Source organism: Solenopsis invicta, chromosome 5 (assembly GCF_016802725.1).
Source record: "Solenopsis invicta isolate M01_SB chromosome 5, UNIL_Sinv_3.0, whole genome shotgun sequence".
Lineage (NCBI taxonomy): Eukaryota > Metazoa > Arthropoda > Insecta > Hymenoptera > Formicidae > Solenopsis > Solenopsis invicta.
In genome coordinates this window covers 9,655,912-9,681,999 of record NC_052668.1, presented here as the reverse complement: position 1 = coordinate 9,681,999, position 26,088 = coordinate 9,655,912, and the positions used below count along the sequence as shown (strand labels likewise).

The window sequence follows — 26,088 nt, the reverse complement described above, 5'->3', positions numbered from 1 at the left end:
ACCTGGTAGTAGTAAGATCGATTGGGTGGATGACTGTATAGAAGCCAAAGGATTCTGCGTTCTCAAGCCTGCCTCGCCTACGAAATCAAGATTGCAATAACATTTGCTTGGAATTCGTGACGAACATCCAAGTGAGAAATTCCCATTGGCGATTCAGCGGTGAGTGGCTCGATGTTGGCGAAATATCAATGCGTTGGCGATTTGTAAACCCCCGTGTCTTTTATGACCCAAAAACCCGTCATACTTTTATCTTCGATTCTTTTGTATTTAACAACATCACGCGTGCATCATTAATTTAATACGATACAGTTTCGCAAAGCAGCAACACGTGCGTTAATGAGTTGCTTAATAAAGTGTATTTGCTTCGAAATTAAACAATAGCTTGCTCCTAAAGAGAAAACTGAATAAAGATGAGTGTCTCTAAAAAGACGATTAAATTAAATTGTCACTTAATCATGCTGTTCAACACAGCCTCTGTTCGTAGCGGATCGTTGATCGAGTGCAAAATCATGCCATCCGGTCGATTCGCATTTATGCACCATGAATCAGAGACTATCACATTCACATTTCACTATCCTGAGAGATATAGGCGATGGAAAATGTCAGTGGCAGGGCGTAACAACCTGAGACGCATCCCTGAAGACCGTGCACTTGCACTTTCGAAATGCATATTTGCGAGAACACGTAAACCTATCTCTCCAAGCCACGCACTAGTCGAATGCCTCGCATAACTGCACTACAATCGTCGTCAATTATTATAGTAGTCTTCCATTGTATTGTATATCGCGCATATTATCCTTGCTCGGTTTCTAATTTAGACGCCTCGAGCGCGCGGCAACGAGAATCGGGGTGCATCGTCGACTGTTTCTCGCGACTTTGTCATCGTGTACTTTTCACCATAGAATTTTCTGATGCAAAGAGAGATTGAACGGGCATTCAACTCTATGTTCACAATTTCCGAACCTTTGTAGCGATGCTTTCAGAGAAGGATGATGCCCTGGGGGAAAGCCACGGAAATTGCATCATCTCGTAGCTGCGGATTCTGTCAGTTTCCCAGACACTTTCTACGCGATGTGTCGTTCTGAAATATCACTTCGCATAAAGGGCTCATATAACACACGCATGAAGGCGCGAAAGAATTCTGCTCGGGAGGGGGAACATTAGATTATCTCTCTCTAAATTAGTCTAATCTTCATTTTTTTTTTACAACGTAAAATGATAGGCCGAAACAACGAGGAAGAGAAAGGTTCGAGCGAGTGTTACCATTGTGCTTTTATGAACATTTCACACGTGCTAAGTGTATCCGCTTTTTAACAGTAATAGATTACGAAAAGAAATAAAATTACTGTTCTCTGAAAAGGTATAAATATTCGAGAGTGTTACATCGCTCGAGGTAACAGCGTAACGTATAACCAGAATACTGAATTTTAGATTAGTATTATTGACTATGTATTACACATAAAACGCTTTCGCTCTGGTGGTAACCAACTCGGCTTGCGTGACATAGAATAAAATGAGATTGCCCACGGCGACGTGATTGGGTCGTTTCGCCCCCCAATCAGACTGTATTTCTCGCGGATACACAGGTCGCTTTTCCTTGTTACGTTCGAGTATGTCATCTATGAAACAAATATTTAAATAATAAGGACGTTAATTTACGCCGCGAGATTCGCTTCTCAAGAAGTTTAATTCATTATCATTTTCCAGTTACATTAAAAATAATTATTGGTGTAAGTTTCTAAAATGTAGCTACGAAATACGAAGGAATGCACAGTAAAGCAAGAAAATAGAGCAAGAAATAAATTTCTAAAGCAAGTAAACAATTTCCAAAATTTATTTTATTTCGATAAACTGGAGTAGGAAAAGTTACGAAAATGGTAATAGGAATTGTGCTCCTCGCGCGCGTCTGAGTGGAGATTACAAGAATCCCCGCAACATTACGTGATGTAGTGGCAATACCGTTTGCGAAACACAATTCGCGCGCAAAATTTGAAACTGTTAAAATTTGCGTCATCGACGCCGTACACTTTCGAAGTTTCCAAATTATATTTATTACGTCAGATAAAAATTGATTGGATTAAATAACTTTGTTGCGGTACGTGATATTGGACATTTGCACGCTTTCGCAGGTATTCACTGGATGGAATTTAAAACAATGCGGCTCCGCAATTAAGGTGTGGTACTCACTTGAAACAGAAACAGAACGAGAACGAGAGAGACGGAAGAAGAGCGGGAGAGGGGAGGGGGAGATGGACGCACCTTTAATTAAAACGAGTTATTCAATAACAATGCAGTATACAACAACAAGTCAGTTTTCATCTAAAAAGGAAGAATTTCGCGGTACTGAAAAGATAGGTGACGTATCATGGTAGTTGATGAGAAAAACGAAAGGAAGCAGCTGTGATGAAAATAAAAGGGAGAAGCTGCGAATTGCGAGGTGCACGCGTAGCATACGATATCGTTTGCGTGTAAAACTGCATTTACACGGCTCGCGGAGCACACGCGGGAACATCGCCGCGATCTTATCGAATTCATCATATTTCGTGCCGCTCGCGATCGTTGCGTATCGTGGGTTTCTGCAGTGATAGGCCCGAGAGAAAAAAAAGAGGAGAGTCATACGGTCTTCACAGAATCACCTTTTTTTTCCTTTTCTTCATCGCGGAAACTGTCCGTCTCGATCGACGGCTAATCGAACTAATCGAACAGATTGACAGTCAGATTTTAAGAACGTTACGAGGACGTGCTGATCTTCGAGAGAAAGCAGCGTGTTTTGTAATTCGTATTAACGCGTGAAATTTCTTGAACATACGAGAATGCGTATGTGAAAGATGGATTGCTACATCAAATTTATTTTTCAAAGTATTTGGAATACTTTGTCTTTACTGTTACAATTTTTGTTTCTCCGGTATCTGAAACTCGAGTTACATCAGAAAATAGTTTTATGTTGGACAATCAAAATAATTATGTAAGATGCTTAAGTATGATGAAACAGTTTTGATATTCTAACTAATAATATACAGTACCGGCCAAAATTATATCACTTTTTGATTATTTTTGAGTATAACTTATTTGAAAAGGAAACGAATCTTTATTAAATCATAATATATTTTGATGATAAGTATAACTTAGGTAAATAATAACTTTTTATTAAATATTGAAAACAGCAACGTGTGAAAAATTATTTTTATTTGAAATTTCCGAAATATGTAAAATTTTAATCATAATTAATTTTCAGTTATAACAAGTATAAATAATGTGGAATATTAAATTTAACTGCTAAAACTAGGTTATGATGGTAAAATCAATGATTGTGATACGAAAAACAAAAAAGCACAAAAGTGCAACTATAAAAAAAATTAATAAAAAATTCGAAGATTATAGTATATGTTGTCAAATTTCATTACACTTTATATACAAGATATATCTTACATCAAGTGTTTACTGTAAAATTTTGAGGGCATTCGATACACTTCGATAAAAGATATGCTCCAAAAATCGAAAGGTGATATAATTTTGGCCGGTACTGTAACTCAAGACTCTCGAAAATTAAAACAACAAACAAGATAGAAAAAGGCTAGTGCGCAATCAAAATATTAATCTTATAATTATTTATTCATCTTAAGCAAATAACATAATCAATCTAACGAACGTTTCGACTCGCTTTGGAATCATCTTCTATAATTATAAGAATATTAATATTTTGATTGCGCATCCATACCCGCGCTGTCTCTCGCTAGTTTTTTTCTTTATCGCTTGTTGTTTTGATATTTTAGTTACCAGCTTAAACATAAATACATTACAAATATAACTATAATAATATTAATGTAAATCTTTGTAATTAAAAATATTTTAATGGATCATCATAATCAATATTATTATATCTGTAGTTTTTATAATAAAATCGCGAAGACAAGTGACAAAATTCACGAGACAAACTTTCTCAAAATTCATAATTAAATTTTATAATTACCTAACAAATTTATTAAACCAGTAAAATTTTCAAAAATCGTCCTCTTTTAGAGGACGTTTACCCTATTCCTATTTTACAGGTTCACTGAGAATTCTCGGTATATCTGAACCGAGTGAAGCATCAATGACTGTAACAATTTACTATATTTCGTGTGCGTGCGACGAAGTAACATGCGTTGTGAAATAATTGTTCCACACGAGCAGCAATAATCAGTCCACATTGTATAATGATCAATTGTGCCGGTTTTGCGGCGGATCCCACGGTACCAGCCGAGATGGCTCCACTCATTACGGTCTTTCCAGCGAAGAAGAGCGTCTCTCCGCGCGCCACGTAACCGTTATTATTTACTCAGTCAGTCGCTACAAGGTACTTTCATCCTTATGCAACGGGTCTAGATGCTATCTGCTTTCCTCCGCTTCCATCGCTTGCGCCCGCTTTGCGAAATCGTCGACCCGCTCTTGGGAACTGTCCGCGAACGCTTCGTCTTCTATTTTCAATCTAATTTCCAGTTGTACATAACTCGATCGAGTGACGAGGCAATCTTGCATATCTGCGCAAATTGCTTCGCGGAATCATGGTAATATCATTTTTTAATTTGATTATATGCGATCACATAACGCAATCGTTATTCCAAAATTGACAAAAACAGGTTGCTCAACTTAGCTCCAAGCGTAACAGTCGTGTCTTTACAAAACGAAAATAACTCTTTACAAAGTCTAAGAAACGCGTCTCAATTTTTATTTCGAATATGCGTTTTCATTAAAGATATTTAACCTTGCATTAACCATTCTTTTTATGCTCGCTTACCGTGACGCACGCATTTATGTACATCAAAATATTCAGTTTGCTTGAGAAACAATTGGGCCTTTTCCATTGAATTCATTCAATTCACCGCAAGCCAATATTTTTTGTACATCCTTGTTTTCCGTCGTGACTTTACGCTTATGTTGAACGACACGACCCACTGGCTTCGGTGAAATAATGCAATTTTTGTCCTAATGTCAAATATAGAACGTAGACTCGAATCCGGTATCTAATTCGGCATAGCGAGCGATTTGTCGCGTGATTTTTGCCTATCGTTAATCGGTCCGTTGCCGATTTGTTCGCGCACGTACGTACGTATCTACTTCGAAGTAATATCTACATGCCCGTTAAGACAGGTTTGTCGTGTTTGTTAGTCATCATAAATCGTAAAACACACCCAAAAAGAACAGAGGCGCCACATTTCTCTATGCTTTCACCAGTTTCCAATTAGATTTTTTAATAAACGACTAATAACGAATACATATCCATCATTTGATTCTTTGGTTATCATTTTTATCTGCATGAGTAAATTTCCGCGCTAATACATTGCAATTTTATGTTCGTTCGCCGTGACGCACGCATTTACGTACATCAAAATATTTAGTTTGTTTAAAAAACAATTGGGTCTTTTCCATTGAATTATTCATTTAATTCACCGCAATCGTATAAAAGAACAGTACTCCTTTACAAAATGATAAATAAGTATTGTTTTTTGTACAAATTCTTACATAAGATTTTCTAGTCAATGCCCTTGTATTATGTAAAGACAATTGACTGGGTGATTGAAACTGTATAAGTTAAAAAATTGATCTTTCTAGAAGACAAGAATTAAAAAGCTTTCTAGTTTTTACTGTAGTATTTAAAGATAATAAACAAATACGCAAAAAAATGTCTTATTTGATGCAGTGAGACATTTTAATTATTCTTAGTATTACAATTATAAAAATTTGAAAGTTTCTTATCATTTCTGTAAAAGTTAGATTTTTACTTGTAGGGTTTCTCAAATGATCGATTTGAGTAAGAACAAAATGTATCTTTCAAAAATTTTGATTTATAATGTATCATGAGAGAGAGAGAGAGAGAGAGAGAGAGAGAGAGAGAGATGCCATTTAATTTAATAGATGCAACGATCCGTGCTTATCGAATTGGAACTGTCTGATTATTTATTCGCTCCTCGTCTCCGGAATTCTCAGCGAAGCATGTCGCGAAGGTGCCTTAGGTGGCCGGGTTTATTTTTCCTCTTTTACGTACACGCATAAGTGAGCGTGCGCGCACGCACATGCAGGTGCCAGTGTGTATCGCCAACTATGTACTGTTAGCTGAATGTGGGATACGAGGTGGATACTCACGGGTAACTACTGGTTCCATTATCGCGCAGATGCTCACAGCCGATTTCTAACACCCGGTAATATCTCCGAGCGTCGGGACGCCCATTTTGACGCAAGCAATCCTTCATTTGAATGAAGAGATCGTATTAGTAATAAAATTATGTTATGTATAGATTCCACATTGCACTGATAGATGTTGATATCGAGCAATGATTTCAGGCAGTCGTTATGAATCAACAGATATTATAAGAGAGAAATTTGTAAGTGCGTTGCACAAAACGGCAACTGATTAATCCCCGCCGTGAAAAACAAATCACGATCAGATGTTGAGCGTACAAGTTTGTGGAGTTTCCTATATCATTACGATCTGTGGGAAACGATACGACATGCTGTATGACTCGATAATACGTCGACGGTCTAGAAAGTGGTTAACATTTTGGCCCCGTTTTTACTGCCGTGAACTATGCCAGTATAGACAACAAACCTGTCAAGCTTATGTATTGGTCTGTATGCGCACGGGGCATGTGTGTCTTTCCCACACACACGGCCGTCTACTTGCGCTATTCTCAGTATACTCTCCGTATCTCGGTTAATTTTACATCTCTGTTCCTTTGGAAGTTTTTCTAAGACAGGGGACTGAAACGAGAACGAAACGGACAATAATCTCTTCTGTTTTCATTACAATTAATTACCCTCCTTCGCAATCCGCGGATATTGAATAACCGCTCGATGTTTCGATCAATCAATGTATGTAATTCTACATCACGTAATAATCGCAATGATTTTTCTTATAAGGCTGGATTATGCAAGTTTTATTGTAATAATCAAACGTATCAAGTATTGTCACCGCGACATTGCACGCGCGTAAAAGTATTATAAAATTGTACGCTCAAATCACCTTACAAAGCAGTAACAAAAATAGAACAATATATATATATCCATTCAAATTCGTATCGATTTCCGAGTTTCTGGTTAAATCCGCAGTCGGATTTCGTAGCCATTCTAAAAGTCACCGGCGCGCGACTCCGGTGACTTGCGTAATTGGAAAAGACCAGTGCCAGCTAAAGAGAGATTTTGACTCCTGTGAACGTTTACATAACGGCACGAGATGGAATGTCAACTTGTGTTACACCGCGATTACTGTACGTACCTATGTGCGTATGTCTGTAACGGTAATGTTTCGCGCGGAATTGCAGCCTCATGAAACCATGGACGGTAGCACGAAAAAGGCTCAATTTTCCGCAGAAGAAGCGGATGCGGTGACCAATGCAACATTGATAAATTAATGTTGTTTAGATTATAAGCCTATTATTTAGTTCATTAAAAGTATGATTAAATAAAATTTGCATTAGATTCTTTAACAATTTTATTTATTTTAATTTTATTTACAACACGAAAAATATTTGAAAACTCTAAAGATATACTCGTACATAAATCATAGGCATGTATTATATAAATTATTCATTACGTTTATAAAAATACCAAATATATCGTATTACACAATAAAATAATAAATAGAATTTATGAATAAGATTTATGTTCTTAACATAACATGAATTATAGATGATTTATAAGGTAGACTTAAAAAAATAAATCTTATTAATTATTGGCTTTCATCTCACACTCATTTTGAATCTTTAAAATTTAACCCCATTCCAATTAAATCAAAATTGCAGTTAACTTTGGATAATAATGGCTTTTCAAACAAATATGAATCATAATATCGGCTCTTGTAGAATTAATTCTTGACAAATAATTGCCGAGTCTTGTCACACAAGCAATAAATAGAAACTGGTCAAACGGAGTGCGAAAGCGCTGCGTTGTCCTACTTTTGTGCGCGAATCATTAACATGAATTTATCGCGTGAATTGACAGTACCGAATCGATGTCTGGCACAACGACCAGATTCTGGATCGATTCAGTATGTTACTATAACGGATGCATGTTTTCACGTGCGGCAAACGTTACGCGTGCACAGTCGATGTGCAGAATATAAATTATATTCAACGTACCAATTCAGTTAGAATGTGTCAGTATATACTGACACATTCAATTAGAATTTCTTGTAGATTGGAAGTTCAAAAGACGTCTAATACATTTTATGTTTAACTTCTCGTAAAATAATGATTTCATTTATTAAACAGGGGATTCTGAAGTCAGTCCTGTTTTACCGATAAAACGCAATAATTTTGTAACAACTTTTTTCATATGTATTACTTTCACAGATTTCAAAATCCTATTCCAAAATCAAAGTACCTGTATTAATAGATGACTAATATGAACTTTGTGCAGAAAAGTAAAAAGTGTTTTTCAAATCTTCTTTATTACTTCTTAAACGAATATGGCATTCAAAGCTGTCAAATCGTGATAATATTTGCTCGATATAAAAGCTCTACAGTTCGTACTTACGAAATTAGAATCTCCAGACATGTAGATTACACAAAGAAATAACGTTGAGCTTTTAAAATTGGACTTGGACATCTAATTCAAAACGAAAAGCTTACACCCACAAAAATTTATCCGTATGTGTGCGTGTGATATTGATGTAATAGTATGTAACGACGTACTGATATTTCGTAAATCGTAACGTATGCATTGTAAATTGTATGTAATAGAGACCCTCTAATAAGAGTCGCGATACGAGCCGACTTTTGTAGACTGGATAGTAGTATGGTCGATCTCCAAGACAGAGAAGAAAATATATTAAACTAAAAAAGAGGAAAATATATTGTATTTCTCTGTTTAATATACACATCTCTGTCTATATTCACATCTCTCAATCAAATATTTCGGACCAATCAAAGTGGTCCCCTTGTGTCGCGACTCTTATTAGAGGGTCTCTAATATGTAGTATGTAAGTCGTTGTTTAATCAGTAAATTAATTTCACGACTTCAGCATCCCCTTAACATTACGAATACAAAGTCTTTTCACTGAGTTTTTTCTCGAGTGCCTGAAAGCAGCGGACAAGTACAATAATGTTCGTAATAAATCAGAGTGTAGTTTTATTACCAGTTTACTCGAAGAAGCCAGAAAATTCGCTTCGAAAGATTGATCATGTAAATTTATATTCGCATTTGCGTTTGAAGGTAGCAATTATAATATAACTTTCAACAAACGTAACTCATAGAAAAGGTTAGAAAAAATTAAACCCGCTTTAATCGGATCTCGATATGGGTGGCCGAATTATTTTTCAGCTTTTCCAAATTAGGAAAGTTACGAGAGTACAAGTCATGCAACATGCAAATGATCAGGAATCGATTCGCCAATTTCGAGCGCGATAAGCAACCACAAATACCAGAAATTCCAATTCCGTATGATGGAAATCCAACGATATCTGCGACATTTGTCGCGCCAATCTCGCGTAATGTTACTCTTTAATTCCCTTTTAACGGGGTGCTTAGTGCAGTAACGCGAGAAACTCATGAAATAACAGTAATTAAACGCAATTACATAAGACGCTCACTTAAACGCAAGAACGCAATGCTTTTGCCACTAATCGCGATAATGCGAATCACAGGACGAGAAAATCTCTGTCAAAAGCCTACGGCGGAGTCTCGGTTCATTTTCTGTGGTTACGTGAGATGACGTTTCGCTTTGGCGATGATGAATTCGCGATATGAGGCGCATCGTTTCGAAAGTACGAGCGAGCAAAGTTTAGAATCTACTTACGCGAAATACGATGCTTTCCACTAAATGCGTTCCATGATCATTGTAACGCTGTGAGACAATTTTGAGAAACAGTGTCGACCACAGTACTTTGCAGTCGCCGCAAAAATTCCTGAGAGAGAAACGGACAAACGACGGAAACGACGCGGTTCGTGATTCCGCGACTTACATCCGCGACTTGGTAGCGATTGCACCATCAACCATCGGATCATGCTAGACGAGCAAGTATAGATCTCTTTCATCTCCGCGTTCGTTCGCTCCGTTCAAGTTCACCTCAGAAAATTCTGTCTTCATTTGATAATTGCCATGGATATTGTGGTCTCTCTTTATTGGTCGTATACGGAAGGAAACGGGGTAAACGCTGGCGATGCGCACGATGTTGTTAACTCTGTCGTTAGTAAAAACTGTTCAGTGTCACTTACTCGCTTGGAAAGAGCCGGTATATAATGGACAATGGAGGATGATTGCAATCGTTCGCCGCGCATTGTCGCGCGATGCGCCGCGCGTCGCCCAAGCAGAGAGGCCAAAGCAGAATGCATGCGTGTAGGCAGGTGATATGCCTAATAACATATCGGGACACGCCTTGCATGCGCGTTTTGCTTATTGCAGACGTCCGGCCAGTATTTTCATTCTGGCATAATGGAGCGAACGACCGATTTTCTTGAGCGCGTGTAGCGTTTAAGTTATTCGCAGTTAAAGTATCGAGAATTATCGGGCCGTTAGCTGAACGTTACGCAAGGTTGCGTTTATGGAACTGTCTACCAGGCTGTCACTCGCTCACTTCGCTTTTCCGTGAATCACGCCCCTGTGAATCGATGTAAACAACTTGTTCGAACAGCGTGATAATTGTTAACCGCCTGCGGGTGTATGTGAGGGTGTGTGAAACAATACGATATAAAAATCAAGCTTCATTATTGATACAGAGTAGGACTTTTAATATTGGTGTTTTAGGATTTAAATTACTTCTTTCTGAAATAGTACACAGAGATTCTTTCTCTTAGAATTTACCTTCAAAATCATGGTAATCGTAGAACAACATTATATTTCGAAGAATTTTACTATACTCGTAATTTTATAACAATTTTAATAAGATATAATCAAATATATTTTATCGTAGATATTGTAATTCTATGAAAAAATCTTACAAAGAAAAAAGTATACTCTAAGTGCACAAATGCCTTCAAAAATAAAGTGAAATCGCTGATTATGAGATACTTTTTTTAAAGATCTATAATTTATTTAATCTATACCATTAACTCCTATTTTTGTATCCAAATTATAGTAAATATATTTAAGTTACATCGCCAAATGTTAACAATGGATTATAGTTATACTTTATTGTATATGAAATTATTTATTCAAATCGCCGATTTGGTTAATTAAAAGAAAAGGGTTTTTAATATGAAACACAAAGGTTTTTCTATATGAGATAGGTCTTATCGACTTGGACCTTACTACGAGGTATGTTCAAATTAGGTTCCAGATCTAGTTGACCAATCAAATAGCTCTTTCGGTACTCAAAAACATTAATTGTACGTAACATTTTTCTCTAAAATCTATTCTCTTCGAGATATTTAAAGTTTCAGTGCTAATGCTGAGGACCAACTTTCAAGCCTTAAAAGTACTCAATGAAAAATTTTATTATAACATTTTAGAAAGCTCTCGAAGTCGGAATATGCAATAACAAATATGGATATTTGAGCGTCTCATATTATGAGGAGTTCCACGCTTTGCGATTTCACCAAATTTAATATTTATAATTAAGTAAATTATTACATCCCGTATTTTTTTATTATTAATACGACTTTACTCTATCACTGCATGCAGAATTATTACTAAATATTTGTTTATTTTATAATAAACGACGCATCTCAATAAATCTTGACATCCAATTTCAAAAATTTTCTTTTTTATAATAACTTCACGCATGATCTAATAATGAATTTTCTGCTAATTAGATTTCACCCCAAATGCGGCAAACGTTTTTTTATTTCCTCCTCTTTATCCTCCTTATATCCTCCTATTAATAAACACATGTCTTCTCTAATATACATTTTGAGCTGTATCTCATTGTCAGAAACAGTGAGCTTGCGGACATAAATTTATATGAAGCTATTTTTCACACACACACACACACACACACACACACACACACTTTGGTGTAAAAAGTTCAGTCCTAAAGTTTGTTACCTTATTTTAGTTACACTCTATATATATATATATATATATATATAGAGTGTAACTAAAATAAGGTAACAAACTTTAGGACTAAACTTTTCACACCAAAGCGTGTGTGTGAAAAATAGCTTCATATAAATTTATGTTGTGTAGTTGTACTTACAAGTTGTACTTTTCTCGTATTGTATCAACATTCTAGAAAGTATTTCACTTGGTCGTACACCTTCTGCGACTAAAAATCTAATGACAGAGCGCTGCTCTTTTAAGGTGCAATCTTCTAGTGGACCATGTTGAACTGAAGATTTTTAGGTTATGTTGACATAAAATAATCAAACTACTGGTCAGAGCTCATCTTAAGGTTGCCAACTAATACCACTGAAAAAATGGTAAATCTTCATTCAATAGTTTTAAAATGAGAGCATTTGTCTTTTTACTTATTGATTGACCCTTGTATATACGCACCCAACAAGCACAATCTAGTAGCATAATAGTTATAGAAATGTTAATACAAATTATTTTGAAACATTGTAACTTTTCTTACAGTCATACTACAACTAAAAGTACAGTTAATAACGTCATTGAAATATTTACGTCAACTAAGTAAAAAATCTATACAACTAATTTCTAATTCTAGTTGCATGAATATTAAAATTTGTAATACAACCGTTAATAGTCACAGAATAACGTCGTTAATGACCGTTTTAAAGATGTACAAACGTTAACACAACTTCTGTATTATAAAACACGTAAAAAAATAAATATATGCAAAAGTTAATCATATTCTTGTACAACTCTGTTGAAAGAAAATGGAAATTACTACTATAGAATAAGTTATTTATGATTAATAATTAATTCCTTCTATTATATGATTTACTCGGTTGGGCTTAAAAACTTTCACGCACACGTTTCATACACACCTATCGAAGTACTATTATGTATAGTTATTTATTTAATAAACAAGGCGTTAACAACTGAACACTTACGAGAAACGATAAAGACTTATTTATCACTACTCAGTGTATCTGAATTATAGAGCAAAGGAAATTAGCGAGTATACATAGGATATTAATAAAGATATTAACGTTATCGACTAAAGTTGGGTTACAGTATACGAAGTCGTATAAATGTTTTAGATGCAGTGACATTTATATCGCAAAAAGACTAACACATAATGAGTTGTATAAATGTTACAAAATCTTAAAATGAATACCACATAACGACTAATTTGTACGGGGTAGTATAGACGTTATAGAAACTACAAATAGTTGTATAATAAACATTAACCTTTTAGTTGTATAATTTTCCTGTAAAATGAATAAATATTTCATGAAGTTATAAAAACTTTTTTCTAGTCTTGTGCTCCTTGGATATATGTATTATAATATTATTTTTCACAATAAATTTTATTTTATTTGCTTTGCAAAGAAACTGAATACATTTTTAGTATTTCGAAGTCAATTGCATTTTTTAATATTTAAATAGTTTATTAATGTATTATATTTCAATCGTTTATTTCATATATTTATTATCATAATTATGAATTAATGTATCAACAATTGTTAAGGTAAAGAACGATATTTTTTTTAATTAAAAAAATAAAATTTGCATTTCATGTACATACATGTCTTTACTTTTTTTTCTTCTATTCTGATTTCCCTCTTTTTGTCACTATCTGTTTCGTTTATTTATATCATCAGAAATCATTAGTTACGTGTGCGTATTAATATTCATTCATATTACGTCATTTTAGTAGCATTGTAAGCATTGTGAAAGCCTTGAATGACCAACTGACTTTGTGTGTGTATATATGTGAGTCTGAAAATTGGAAAATAAATCAAAAGTTCTTTTTTGCGTAAGAGATTTCGAAATCTTAGGATTAAGTATACCGATTTTAATCGGACTAGTCGCAATTAAAAACACATATTAATATTACATAATAAATTTGTCATTAGAATTATATTACAATAATTTTAATTTTTGAGATATTTTGATTAAAAGTTTATTTGACATGTAAATTCTGAATAAGCTTCATTGATAGCGCTATGACATTGCGTTTATGCAATTATATTTAAACCACATAGCCTCATTCACGGGCCGTCGATTTTTTTTTTTATGTACTTGATGTTGAGTCGCTATCGTAACGTTTCATAAATCAAGGAAAATCACATAAAATTCTATGAAACACCAGGTCTCACGCCTACCCTACTATTTACCCTCCTTGAGAGTAAATTATTTCTCTGTACATGCACTAGAACAATAATTTAGTGCCTTCAACAAAATTGTTTGAGATATTTTTCTAATAACAACCGAATGTTGTTGTTAAACAATGTCTGCTGTTATATGTATAATAAAAAATTTAGTTGCTCCTCAAAATACATTTTTCTATTCTGTTTCGTGGATCAATTAATTTTGTTATTAGGCTTTATATACAAAACTTGAGTATTTTGTATTTATCTATGAAATTATCTATGACATTTACGTAATAATAAATTTTTGTTTTACATCAATTAAAATAATGCTTAATAAGTGCAATTTTATTTTTATGTGAAAAAAAAAATATATATAATTTTATATAACAGAAAAAGGATGTAATAATTTACATAAAATTGTTTTATTCCGTCAACCGAATAATTTGGTAACATTTTACGCACAAGAGCGTCTACCTCAACATTACGTATGAATGACATTTGAAAAACAAACAACATAGGCTTTATTTTTTCAACGTGATATGACAAGTTTTATGCAACCTAAAACATGTTATTACTTCGTAAGATAACCATTTCGAGTGTGGTGAAGTTATTATCTCCGTAAGTATTTGTAAATATAATAATCAAAGTTCTCGCTCTAAACTACCTAGAAATGATAATAAAATCGACATCAATTCAATGTCGAAATCATTAAATCGGCATCGAATCGACGTCGAGTCCATTACCATTTTTAGCTAAAAGAAATGTAAAATTTGTTTGGTTTTCGGATTTATATCTCAATTTTCATGGATTTCCCACATGCTATACTTCGTTCGCATTACATAGACAATATGTAACGCAATGTCGTATAATGTATATTCATTGTTTTCATGACGCTTCGTAAACATTTCTGCTACTTTGTTTTGGATCCTTTTGGTATGTTGATAGCTTTATTCTTTCTTTACCACTTATTACGTGCTGCTAACAGTAATAGATAAAAACATTAATGTATAAATCACAAAAAGAATTAATTCTTTTTCAATCAATATTTTGTTGTAATAAACAAAATATTTGATTGAAATAAAACAATATACGTAATCAAAGATTTTTATTTTTTATAACAAAATTTATTTCGTTAACTTCTTTTAATTGTTGCAACGAAAGTATTTTGTTAATTGTAACAAACAAAACAAAATGCAATTAAAAAAAATAAGCTTGTTTCTACCAACTAAATAGTTTAATTCGGTCCATTTTATTTTGTTATCATTTTGTTGTCACAGCAAATTGGTTTGGAAGATAAAATATTATATTTTTCTTGGTGTGGATTTTCTATATCATAAAATAAGTAATAGAATATTGCATACGTGCAATTGCAACTTTCCTACAAATTGAGTAAATTAACAAATGCAGGAGGACTACGTTGAAACTTATTATGACACGAGCGAAGGGATTAATTATATTTAAACAAATTTTTCTTGAAATGTTCGTAATTATTCGCATCGTTTAACGTCCTAATTCATTCCCCATCATGATAATTTTCTTTGGCGTGCCGCGATGGGCGAACAGTTATGTCATCAAAACGCAAGTCGAGAAAGACCGGAATTAATTGGTGGTCTTCCGTGCTGTGCACTCCAACGCGTGTGCACGTATGTTTTAATTAACTGTATGCACGTGAACGGGTGCAGTGATATTACAGTTATTCGCTCGCGGTGGCACGTGCCGGGACGCTAATCGTAGTACACAGTTCGTTTCTAATATGACGAGAAAACGAATCAGGTGTAGAAGATATATTGAGAAATCTTATGAAAATATAAAAAATACGCATCAAAAAAATTCTTTTTCTACTTCTCTGCCTCTCTCTCTCTCTCTCTCTGTCTGTCTCTCTCGTAAAGCAACGGACTGAAAACAAGAGTTCTTTGATTTTTCCTTTACGTGGAATCTTAATGTCTAACAACGTGTTTCATTGCGTAATTCGCGCAATTTAATTTGACCGAGAGCTACAAGAACTCGATAAAAGCAGAATATGGTAAATAATTTGTAACTAATCCTGGCGGCGGTGCGGTACGCAACCGGATGCAAGTGTACATACTCGCGCGTGTTACTGATCTCCTAGTATAAGTCTATCTCGCGGAGATTTCGACTTTGTTTTGCTATTCCGCATTCCGCCGTAGATTGCTCGCTTTTACCTCTCTGCAGTCGTAGGAGAGATCTCGTCTTACTCTCTTTCTCTCTCTCTCTGTCTTGCTTTATAATTATAATCGTTGCGAAGGCTGATATATTTAGCCGTTACATCGTTACAAGCGGAAGAATAAATTGCAACGAGGATTTTCGAAAATATACAGAATGTACAAGGGAGCGAGCACGACAGACTCCGTTACCGTTAAAATTACTCTGAAGAATGTTCCGTAAGAGCGTCCGAGTAATGCAAAAGAGTGAAATCATTTCCATCCGCGTCTCTCACCGGCCGCGGCCGGCAATCGCGGAATGGAAGGACGTGAATTACAATTACAAATTTACTTTACGAGATACTGAAGCGGCAAAGATATTTATTACTGCCTTACTTTCTCATTATGTAAATATGTCATTGGCTACAGGAGTTTCTCCAACGAGCAATGTTAATGATCATACGTTTTTAATCGACGGGCATCGTAGAGTGGAAAAATTGACTACAGATCTGTCAGGGCATTAGAGTTCACGGATATCGTCTCGCGAAACAAGTTTTCCTCGCCGCAAGATAATTGATATCGTCCTTGCGTCCTAACCACGTCGTGTTGATACACTCCCGGAAGAAGAAAAAGATTCCATATTCGACATCACATTAGAAAATAATCCTGATGACCGATGATCGTCGAGGAAGATAATCGCCGTCGGCTTTGGACGCGTGATTACGACACACCAAAAAAAAAAAAGAAATAAAAAATAGCAGGCAATTAACGCATGAGATCGGACGCATATGTTAATGGAAGAGGGCGATTGAGGAGGCGATAGCGTGCGGTAAAGCGAAAATCGCGTTGCAACGGTAAACGACGACGGTGTTGTTCCGCGACAGTGAAGGACACCGAGTTGTTGCTTCGATTGCTGCGACGCATGAGAGAAGAAGCGCACTTCTTCGAGAGACGATTGCCACAATACTAAACAACCAACGGTATTACGCGCACGCGGATACGCATCAATAACAGATGCCGGTCCACAATCGACTGTGGATCTCGTAGAATATACAATATTTTTCGGAGAGTGAACATTTCAACGGAACTGTCACCGTCTCATCATATGATGGAAGTATTGATAACAATGGAAATAAATATATAAATATAAAAAGTAGATGAATATATAGATAAACTTTCCGCGTCTCTTTAGAAATAATCCTTAAATAACACATAAACGATATAAATAATACATTTTCACTCGTTACATATCGATAAATGATTTCGTGATACAAATAAATGTAAAATTGTAAGATAAACGTTTAATATAAATCTTTTTTTTTTAACTTTTTTAGATGATAAGCAGCAATTTAGAAAGAAAGTTCGAGTCTTTTTGCCAAAAAAAGTCTTTGCATCTCGGTCGTTCGACGGCAAGTTTATCGGCAACGTTTGCAACTTCGTTTCTTTTTATTCGCCGGACGGCGAATTATACAGATGAATAAAAAATTATTAAGCCCCTTCGAGGATTTCATGGACAGTAAAAGCGTCGTATTTTGTTGAGGACGAGGCTGGAATTTCAGAAAGTTGGCTTTAGCCCTCGCTCGATAATACGGCGCGACTCATTTTGAATTCACGCGAGCGGCGCGTTATTGTATGACGAGAACTCTTCTCGAGACCAGAAGACCTTGCCTGCTGAAGCATAAATATAGAAATTGCTGTCGATTCAAACGCACTTCGCAAACCTGCTGTCTCTCGACTAACGGAAAATCTCTTTCTCGTTGTGCTTACATTTTCTTTTCTTTTTTGTTTTGCGCCGCATGTGATGTTTGCACGTGCGATTCGTAATGCGTTATGTCACGCTTGAATTGAGAAAAGCCATTGCGCTTATGGCCGCAAGGATATTAATTTCGACGTCCACATACGAGAGAATCCAAGTGATAAAATTGTGGTAGAGTCAAACTTTGCATTACGAATTTTCATGCAAAGTTCTAGAAAACAAAAAATAATTGATCGATCTAAATTATGCAAAAATTCCAGAGCAGGTGATTCTAGAGTCGTAATACTTCGAACGTTGCGATTAATTAAAATTCATGACAAAAGGCGAATAAATTCGTTTCAGGGTCACGGCACATATTTTCATGCAAATCGCGTAAAAAGGTTTTCAGCATACCATACCTTTTTCGTAAACTAGTTTTGCGTCAGTGTGTTACTTTATTCTATCCGGGATTCTTGAAGATATGTAATCATTTAAATGAATAAGTTTGGAATATAAAATAATATCATTTTGTGTATTGATAAATTAGATACAGAAGAATATAGTTGGGTAGTACATTGTGGGTTGAGAAAATAAAATTAGTGATATCAAACATCTATCTGGTTTCACAATCTCCGGTTAACTTAATCGGCCAACTTTTCTATTGAGATTGACCAATTGTATTTGTCGTAAGTAGAATTGACCAGAAAGAATCAATTACAGTTGACACTTAACCGATTAGTTAGGTTAGGTTAACCAGAGGTTGTAAAACTAGCTCCTAATCTGTGGAGTCCGTTAGGAAGTTTCTTTGTTAACACGGTTAAAATTATGCAAAAATTTGGGTCGCCGATTGGAGTAAACAAAGTCAGTGTTGACACGCGCTGATCGTACATAAGTACCTTCGATTCGCCCACGTCTGCCTTAAGTTTTTAATTTGTGCGCAAGTCACGTATTCACGATCCGTTAAAACTAATCGCAATCAATCTATCATTAATGCATTCCATAGCAATAGGACATTCTATTCTCTAACGCAAACATTCTTTTGTGATGCAATCCACGCGTATAAATGATACAAATGTATAATAAAATAATCTATTTTTTCTGTATATTCGGATTATAATCAATAAATTTGTGATTATTGGCTCAGATAGTGAGAGAGTATCTTCTAATACGCATTAAGTTAATTAAATCGTAGACATGTAAGATCTTTTCACCAGTGGAAAGGAAGAGTTTCATCGAGTCGTCCGAAGTGAAAATGGAGTCTTCTCGAGGAAAAAGGAATGCGGCATTGGTTTTTCTCACGGCTTGCGTACGGATGAGCTCGTGAAATTAAGCCTCGAGCCGAAGTCTCGATACTCTCAGGGGAAGGCAGACTTTCATCGCCCGGAGCTCTCGGATAGACGATGTCCACGTGTCCACTTTCGTGGATCGAGACCCACACCTCAGCGCCTCTTTCTTCTTCCTCGGATGTAATACGCGGAGCGATATGAACCGCGATGAAGAACCGCAAGTATCCATCGCGATTTCCTGCCGCGCCGAGATTTGTACTTCCTGATAAAACAGCGCACGTGCTCAAGCCACAAAAAATGAATGCGCGATCGTTACGTTAAGCTGGCGGTGCTTGCAACTCGACGTGCGTGCAGTTACAAGTACTTCCGTGCCTCTTGTTACCGCTGCCGGGGCTCGCGCGATTTGGAATTGTAAAAACAAGATCTAATAAGCGATTATCTTTAACATCGCGCGGACAGGTGCGCATAAAGCGCTCGTACTACATCAATTTTCCTTTGCCGCAACAAATACGACTGCGACAAAAATAGCTGTGGCACAGCTATAACATGCATTAATAACTGGCGCATGTAGCTACTGATTATCATTGCTGAACGTTATCGACGCGGAGCACTGAACGCCGTAAGGACATTCGCAGACGGTGATCGTGATCCAACATCCCTTTCGAATTTATTTTGTCCTTGAAGAAAATACAATTAGTTTTACTGTTACTTTAAGCGTGACAAATATGTAATGCAATAGACTTCTGAAATATGAGTGGTCCCTTTTCGTTGATTCTTGTTAAAACAACAATTGAAGATGAATACCGCGGTATTGTCCAAAGAAAATTATTTTGTACAATTTCTTATAATAAAACTTTTCTTCAATTAGTTTTGCAAAAAAATGTGGTTCTGGCTCTCAGCATTGCGCGTTGAATAGAACAAACATAGCTTTACGACTGACTAAACCGGTATCAGGTAAAAAAGCAAGAACGTCCTCCATTGACGTTGCAATGTTGAAAGCATATAGAAACGTCACACAAGGTGTGTTCCTTATTAAACATATTTTCTTCATTTTCTTTAAGTCAATTTTTGTTTTGTAAGAATATCGAGACATCACATAGTTTGCAAGTTATAAGCGATCGAAGGTGTATTCTGAACTAGACTTCAGAGGAAAGGAACAGATAATAAAATCACATTCTTTTCGTTTAATTTTAATTTAAAGCTTAGTTACAAAGATACATAATATTGATAATTTAGTAATGTAGAAAATGTTGTGAAATTAGAAAGTTGCGACAAATCTGCCTTGACATTTTAAAATAGAATTGATTTAAAAACTGACTAAAGAATCCATGATTTAAAGAAAGTGGTACCTAGTAAGAGAGACTTTATATGTGTACACACCTGCCGTTATTACGGCACGCGCTCGTAAATAAAATGGAAACTATGTCGAAGGAATTCATCCCTTACACGGCGGCGTCGACGATTGCGCAAAACAATTCCGTATGCTAGAAGGTTTCTGCACGCATCAACGTCATGATACGGACGCCGCCTGTTTTTTTCTGCCGAACGGAGAAAGTCCGACATACGATAGTGTATAGTAATAAATGCTAGGAAAATAAAGAGGTCCAAGAAAACATTCCACTAAGATCTTGTTTTCGCTCGGGAATTTGTTAAGATACGATGGTTATGCACGACCAAGTCAAATTCCTTGTGAAAGATAGAAAATATTTAATTCGGAGGAAAATATAGAAAAATTTTAATAGATAAAGATTCTAAAAAGATGAAACATATAAAACATAGGGAACGTCCAAGAAATGAAATTCTGTTACAGTCTCTCTTTTAATCGTGTTCCCAATATCTGAACATTCTCTCAAGGCTAACAAAAAAGGCAGCGAAATTTAAAACCGCTCGTACTGGTACTCGTGATTGAGCTTTCCAATGAGATACGTTCATTGTTACTTTGCACACTTTCCCTTTGCGTGAAACTTGATGCTGCACGTAGGCGATTTTGCTTTAAGGAAATCTATACTGTCTCTAACATCTTCAATTGTAAGAGAACCTATGCGTTATATTTTTCTTGGACTGAAAAGAATTGCGTAAAAACAGTTGTCGTTATCTAGTCTTGCTTGCCAATTTGCATTTTATCATGAATGTGAGATCGATATAAATAATTAAGAAAAAATTGAAAAAATATGAAATGTAGCAAACAAAAATCAGATGCAGTTTAACGAAGGGCAAATTTTAATCTTTTTTAATATTGAAAATACATAGAATTTTTAATTTGTCAGATATTTCTTTTAATTTTTAATTATCGAGAGTCCTCATAATTGAGGGGAAATATTTGCATGATCATTATTATTTATTCTTAAATATTACGTAGAAATAGAATTATGGCAAATACAAAATTTCTTAAATTGTGAGAGCAAAGTACCGGAAGTATCAAATAGAATACCTATTCATTCGCCATTCGAAGATAACCGGCGATTTGCGCCTAGTCGTAAATTTTACCGTACGTTTCATTGAACGCCTTGTGAATGATTTAACCATTGGAAAATCATTCGCAAACGAGCGGTCGTTCCATTCGCCACCCGAATTGCGCCATAAATCTCATTACTATCTTCTAGGACTCTTGTCGCGTTGTCCTGAGAGAAATCTCGTCGTTTAAAAAGAAAAAACGATTTGCTATACCAAGGAAGTTATCTGACGTGCAAAATGCACGCAGATTTGTCGAAAAAATTTGAATTTCTTCAATATTGTAAACAATAAACTAATAACAAGTACCTTAATACCCAGATAACCAAAAGTGATATAGCATATTGAACAAACTAATGCATTGCATGTGTTGTTAAATATTTGCTGTACATTTGTTGATATCGAAAGAACATTACGAATGCATCAATATGACTGCTTATGCATACAATCAATTGGCGTAATTTTAAGAGCAAACGATCTGCGATACCAAATATATTATATTGTTAGTAACATGACAGCAACCTGATAGCAAATTTGCTGGTGAAATGTTGCTATTTACCTGCCGTTGATAGAATTGAAAATCATCTGAGTGCAACCCGGCAGACATAATGCTGTCTCACCTTGTTCCGATTTTACCGAAATTAGTTACTGCAATAGTGTTGGTAACATGACAACAAACTCATCTGGCTACCTGAGTAGTACTTCAAAATTTGAGATTTTGGTCGCCCATATTAGAGAATTTATTGTTAAAGACAATATGCATAATTCACTCCTTTTTATGGCTTCAGCAAAAAATTTTGCAATCTTTCTCTCTTTCTCTCTCTCTCTCTCTCTCTCTCTCTCTCTCTCTCTCTCTCTCTCTCTCTCTCTGTAATACAATTTAACTTATAATGTTCTCCACCCAGATTTATTACGTAGGACCGTATTTCATATTAAGAATATCGCAAATGACTCTCGCAACATTGCTATCGGAATCGAAAGACTCGTTAGAAGAGATTCCTCGATCTCTTCTATTTCGCAGGAGTGAATGTGAGAGTCGCTTGCAGAACCAATGTCCGCAAGGCTAACTGCCGTCAATAAAAATACATAGGATAACGCGCCCTGTTCGCTCGATCTCGATCTTGATCGTCCCTGGCTCCTACATGCTTGTCACTAGTCAACCAGGTGAACGAAAATTCATGAACAATGCATTATCGACAAAAATAATTTACAAAGCTGATTTTATTCAGACATATTTGATGGTTGAAATTGTACTTGTCTGGTCAATTCTAGAACCACGGTGGAATAAAAAAAATAAACTTATTCGTATTTTTTTAATTAAATTTTATTGCAATTTAGAGATAGGCAGTGTATGCAATTCATAGAAACATAGGTAAATATAAAGAAGGTAAGTATATGTTTGATATATTATTTCGCATCTCACATTTCTAGCTATACAAATGTACGATAACATGTTGTTAGTGAGAAGATTTGTTTATTAACAGCTTAATAACGTTATATGATGAGAATAAAAAAAAAGGACGGAACTTAAATACGCCGATAGACGATAACCGGAAAATCAGGCTTCGCGAAATGCCATGCAATAACGGCTTTTCGGGGGCACAACCAGAGAAACGTAGGTTTGTCTGGATCACCAATACTAGATCGCGGTATTGAGCGAGCGGATGCTTGTATAAAGTACACGCTACTGAGCATCATAAGCGCGCAAACCGTTACACGGTTTATAACACATAAAGCGTAAGTGATGCCTTCAATGTGTTTCCGTAAATTTGCGCAATTACCAGTGATATTAAGTTAATTAAAATGATCATTGATAGTATTTCCGATGTATGAAAACCGTTCGAATCTTTCAATTTTGTATTTTTACATAACGAAAGACGTTTTTTAGGAAGATTTTATTTAAAAAAATATTATAGAAAGACTGTAATAACTCTTGTGAACTTTTGTCTATAAGCATTTTGACATGTAAAGACTTTATACTTCATGCGTTTCATTCATAAAGCCGGCACTAAAGATCTCCGCTTCTTAATTTTTCGTTCATTACATTGCTCACATTTTTAATTGCGAGAAAAAAAGAACTAGTCACGCGTCGGCTCGTTTCTGCCGAGCCTAGCGTTACACAAGTCGTGTGTACGGGTAGATGTCCTGTTAATGGAAAACGCCGCATTATCTCGAGGTGAACGCGGAAGAACAGGTGTTACAAAAGAAATTATCACGTGCATGCGCCGTTTCCGTGTTACGACGAGAGTAGATTTACCCGTCTGGCCGTTTTGATCGTTAGTCAAACGCGTCAACTACTGTAACGAATAAATTAAGGCCGAAGAAATGAAAGTTAAGCGAGTTTTTTAAAATACGCGACGCGACATTACATGTACAATAATTATCCACGTTTGAACTGTGCGTTTATAATTTGCAAAACAGTCGATCACTCTACGTGTTAATCAACGGTCTACTTCGCTTCATCTCGCACTTGTTATTTTATTATTTTCTACTACTTATAATATAGTTTTTGTATCGGTGATCCTCTAGTAGCGTCCAAAATTCTAATGTCAAACTCACCCTCGGATCGTGTCTGGGTCGTAATTATCAGCAGAAGCGCTATTGACAGAAGTAATTTCGTAAACCAAAGCCTCCACATATCGTCGCCCATCTGTTTGAAGTTCTTCGAAGCACTTTGAATTAGCCCAAAGTCACGAGAAAGATGCGCACTCTCTCACGTAACCAATCCCGCGCTATTGTATCGGTACTGATTTGTCCGTTACGTGGGCATCAAAGCGATTTCGGAGCTACGATTTCGATGAACACTTTGCTATCAACTTTCGCGACTTTCGATAGTATTACGGAAAAACGTGTAATGAGTATAGAAATAGATAGACGAGGAAATAAATGAAGGGATCGATCGACTGATAATTTGAAACGGTATCGTCGTGCGATAAAATAAAAATTACACCTCGTTACACCGGACAAGAATTACGAGAACTCCGTGCTACGGAGCGGCCGACCGATTGACCTTTCTCCGGGTGCGTAACTTTGTCTGTGTCCCGGTGAGGACTGAAGGGGAACCAAGGCCCGCCGCCGGGTATTGGGGAACTGGAGAAAGGTGTATCAAGAGAGAGAGAGGCCAGAGGCGAAGCGTGGTAGAACCCCTCTTCGCCGTTCTCTCCCTACCCTGACGACTCCTTTTCCCGCTCCTTCTTCTTCTTCTTCTTCTTCTTCATCGTCGTCTCGTGACGCTTTTGGTCGGCGAGGCGCTTCGGGACACACGCTTCGGCATCAAAGAACTTCCTCGCGACCGACTCTTCAGCCAGCCCGGATCCGGCTTGTATCATCATACTTGGCTAACTTTCGCGGACCTGTTCTGTAATCTTTGTAACCTGCATTACGCTGTGCTAAGCACAGAATATGTCATAAGAGTGACGAAGTTGAAGGCAATTAAACAAAAAATTTCTAACGTATGTGATTTTTAAATTACGAAAAAAAAAGGAGTAAAGCTGACAGATCAAGATAAACTCGGTATATCTTACTTCTTCGCCTTTCTCACCTTCTATGGCTCGTGCTACCGATCAATATACCCGGTATATCTGGTAAACCCGTTAACTGTTGTAGCTACATTGAGCAGATGTAGAGCGCACTGTTATGGAAAACACTGCCTTAGATCGGCAGACGAGTCATACAAGATAGTATTGAATGAGTCAAACAGTTTAACAGCAATAGTGCCCCTCTTGACAGCGATTAAATAAACAAAAATATAACAAGAGTAAGACATGTTATAAATTTTTTCTTGTTTAGCGAATTCGATTAAAATTGCATTTTGTTCGTCGCATTCAGAAATAGAAAGTTTGAATATTAATATTATCAAAATAATACAAAACATTTCAACATTTTTTTCTGAGTCACGATTTATTGAAGGCAAATCGATATAATGATCCATTCTCAAATTAAATTTCCATGTTCACAACTAACGTCCTATTGGGAAAAGAAACGTGACACTAGAACACTTGTACTTATAACCGCGCTTATTATGCGGTATGCGGGACACCTGTTATCTTGCTCTCAATGAACTCCAAAGATTGGTGGGGTTAAAAGGAGAGAGAGAAGTTTCTGAAGAGTGGCTGCATGAGGCAGGCAGGCAGCAACGAGGTAGGAGGTACACATTATAGGTGCCGACCTGAGGACCTACATTCACCAGCACGGTGAGGGAAGCCGCGATCGTGGAGGACGTATACTCTTCTCTCTCCCGTCTTCTCTCTTCGGGTCGAGAAGGCTCCGTCTCTTAAAGTATTTGTGTCGACACTGGCCGACTGACTTAACAAGTGAT

The 26,088-nt window shown here is 36.1% G+C and overlaps 1 protein-coding gene across 3 annotated transcripts in view; it reads right to left on the bottom strand.

Annotated features, from left to right (window-relative positions):
* The window catches only part of LOC105199551, an 87,318-nt gene extending 62,452 nt beyond the window's left edge, over window positions 1–24,866 (bottom strand). For 2 of the 3 annotated variants that reach the window (XM_039449197.1, XM_039449198.1), the window contains exon 1: window positions 24,330–24,866. In XM_039449197.1, the coding sequence (XP_039305131.1) occupies window positions 24,330–24,420 (91 nt within the window). In that variant the 5' untranslated portion in view covers window positions 24,421–24,866. The remainder of the gene's footprint in view (window positions 1–24,329) is intronic. The other variant, XM_039449199.1, reaches the window with a different exon arrangement.
* Window positions 24,867–26,088: the final 1,222 nt, after the last annotated feature.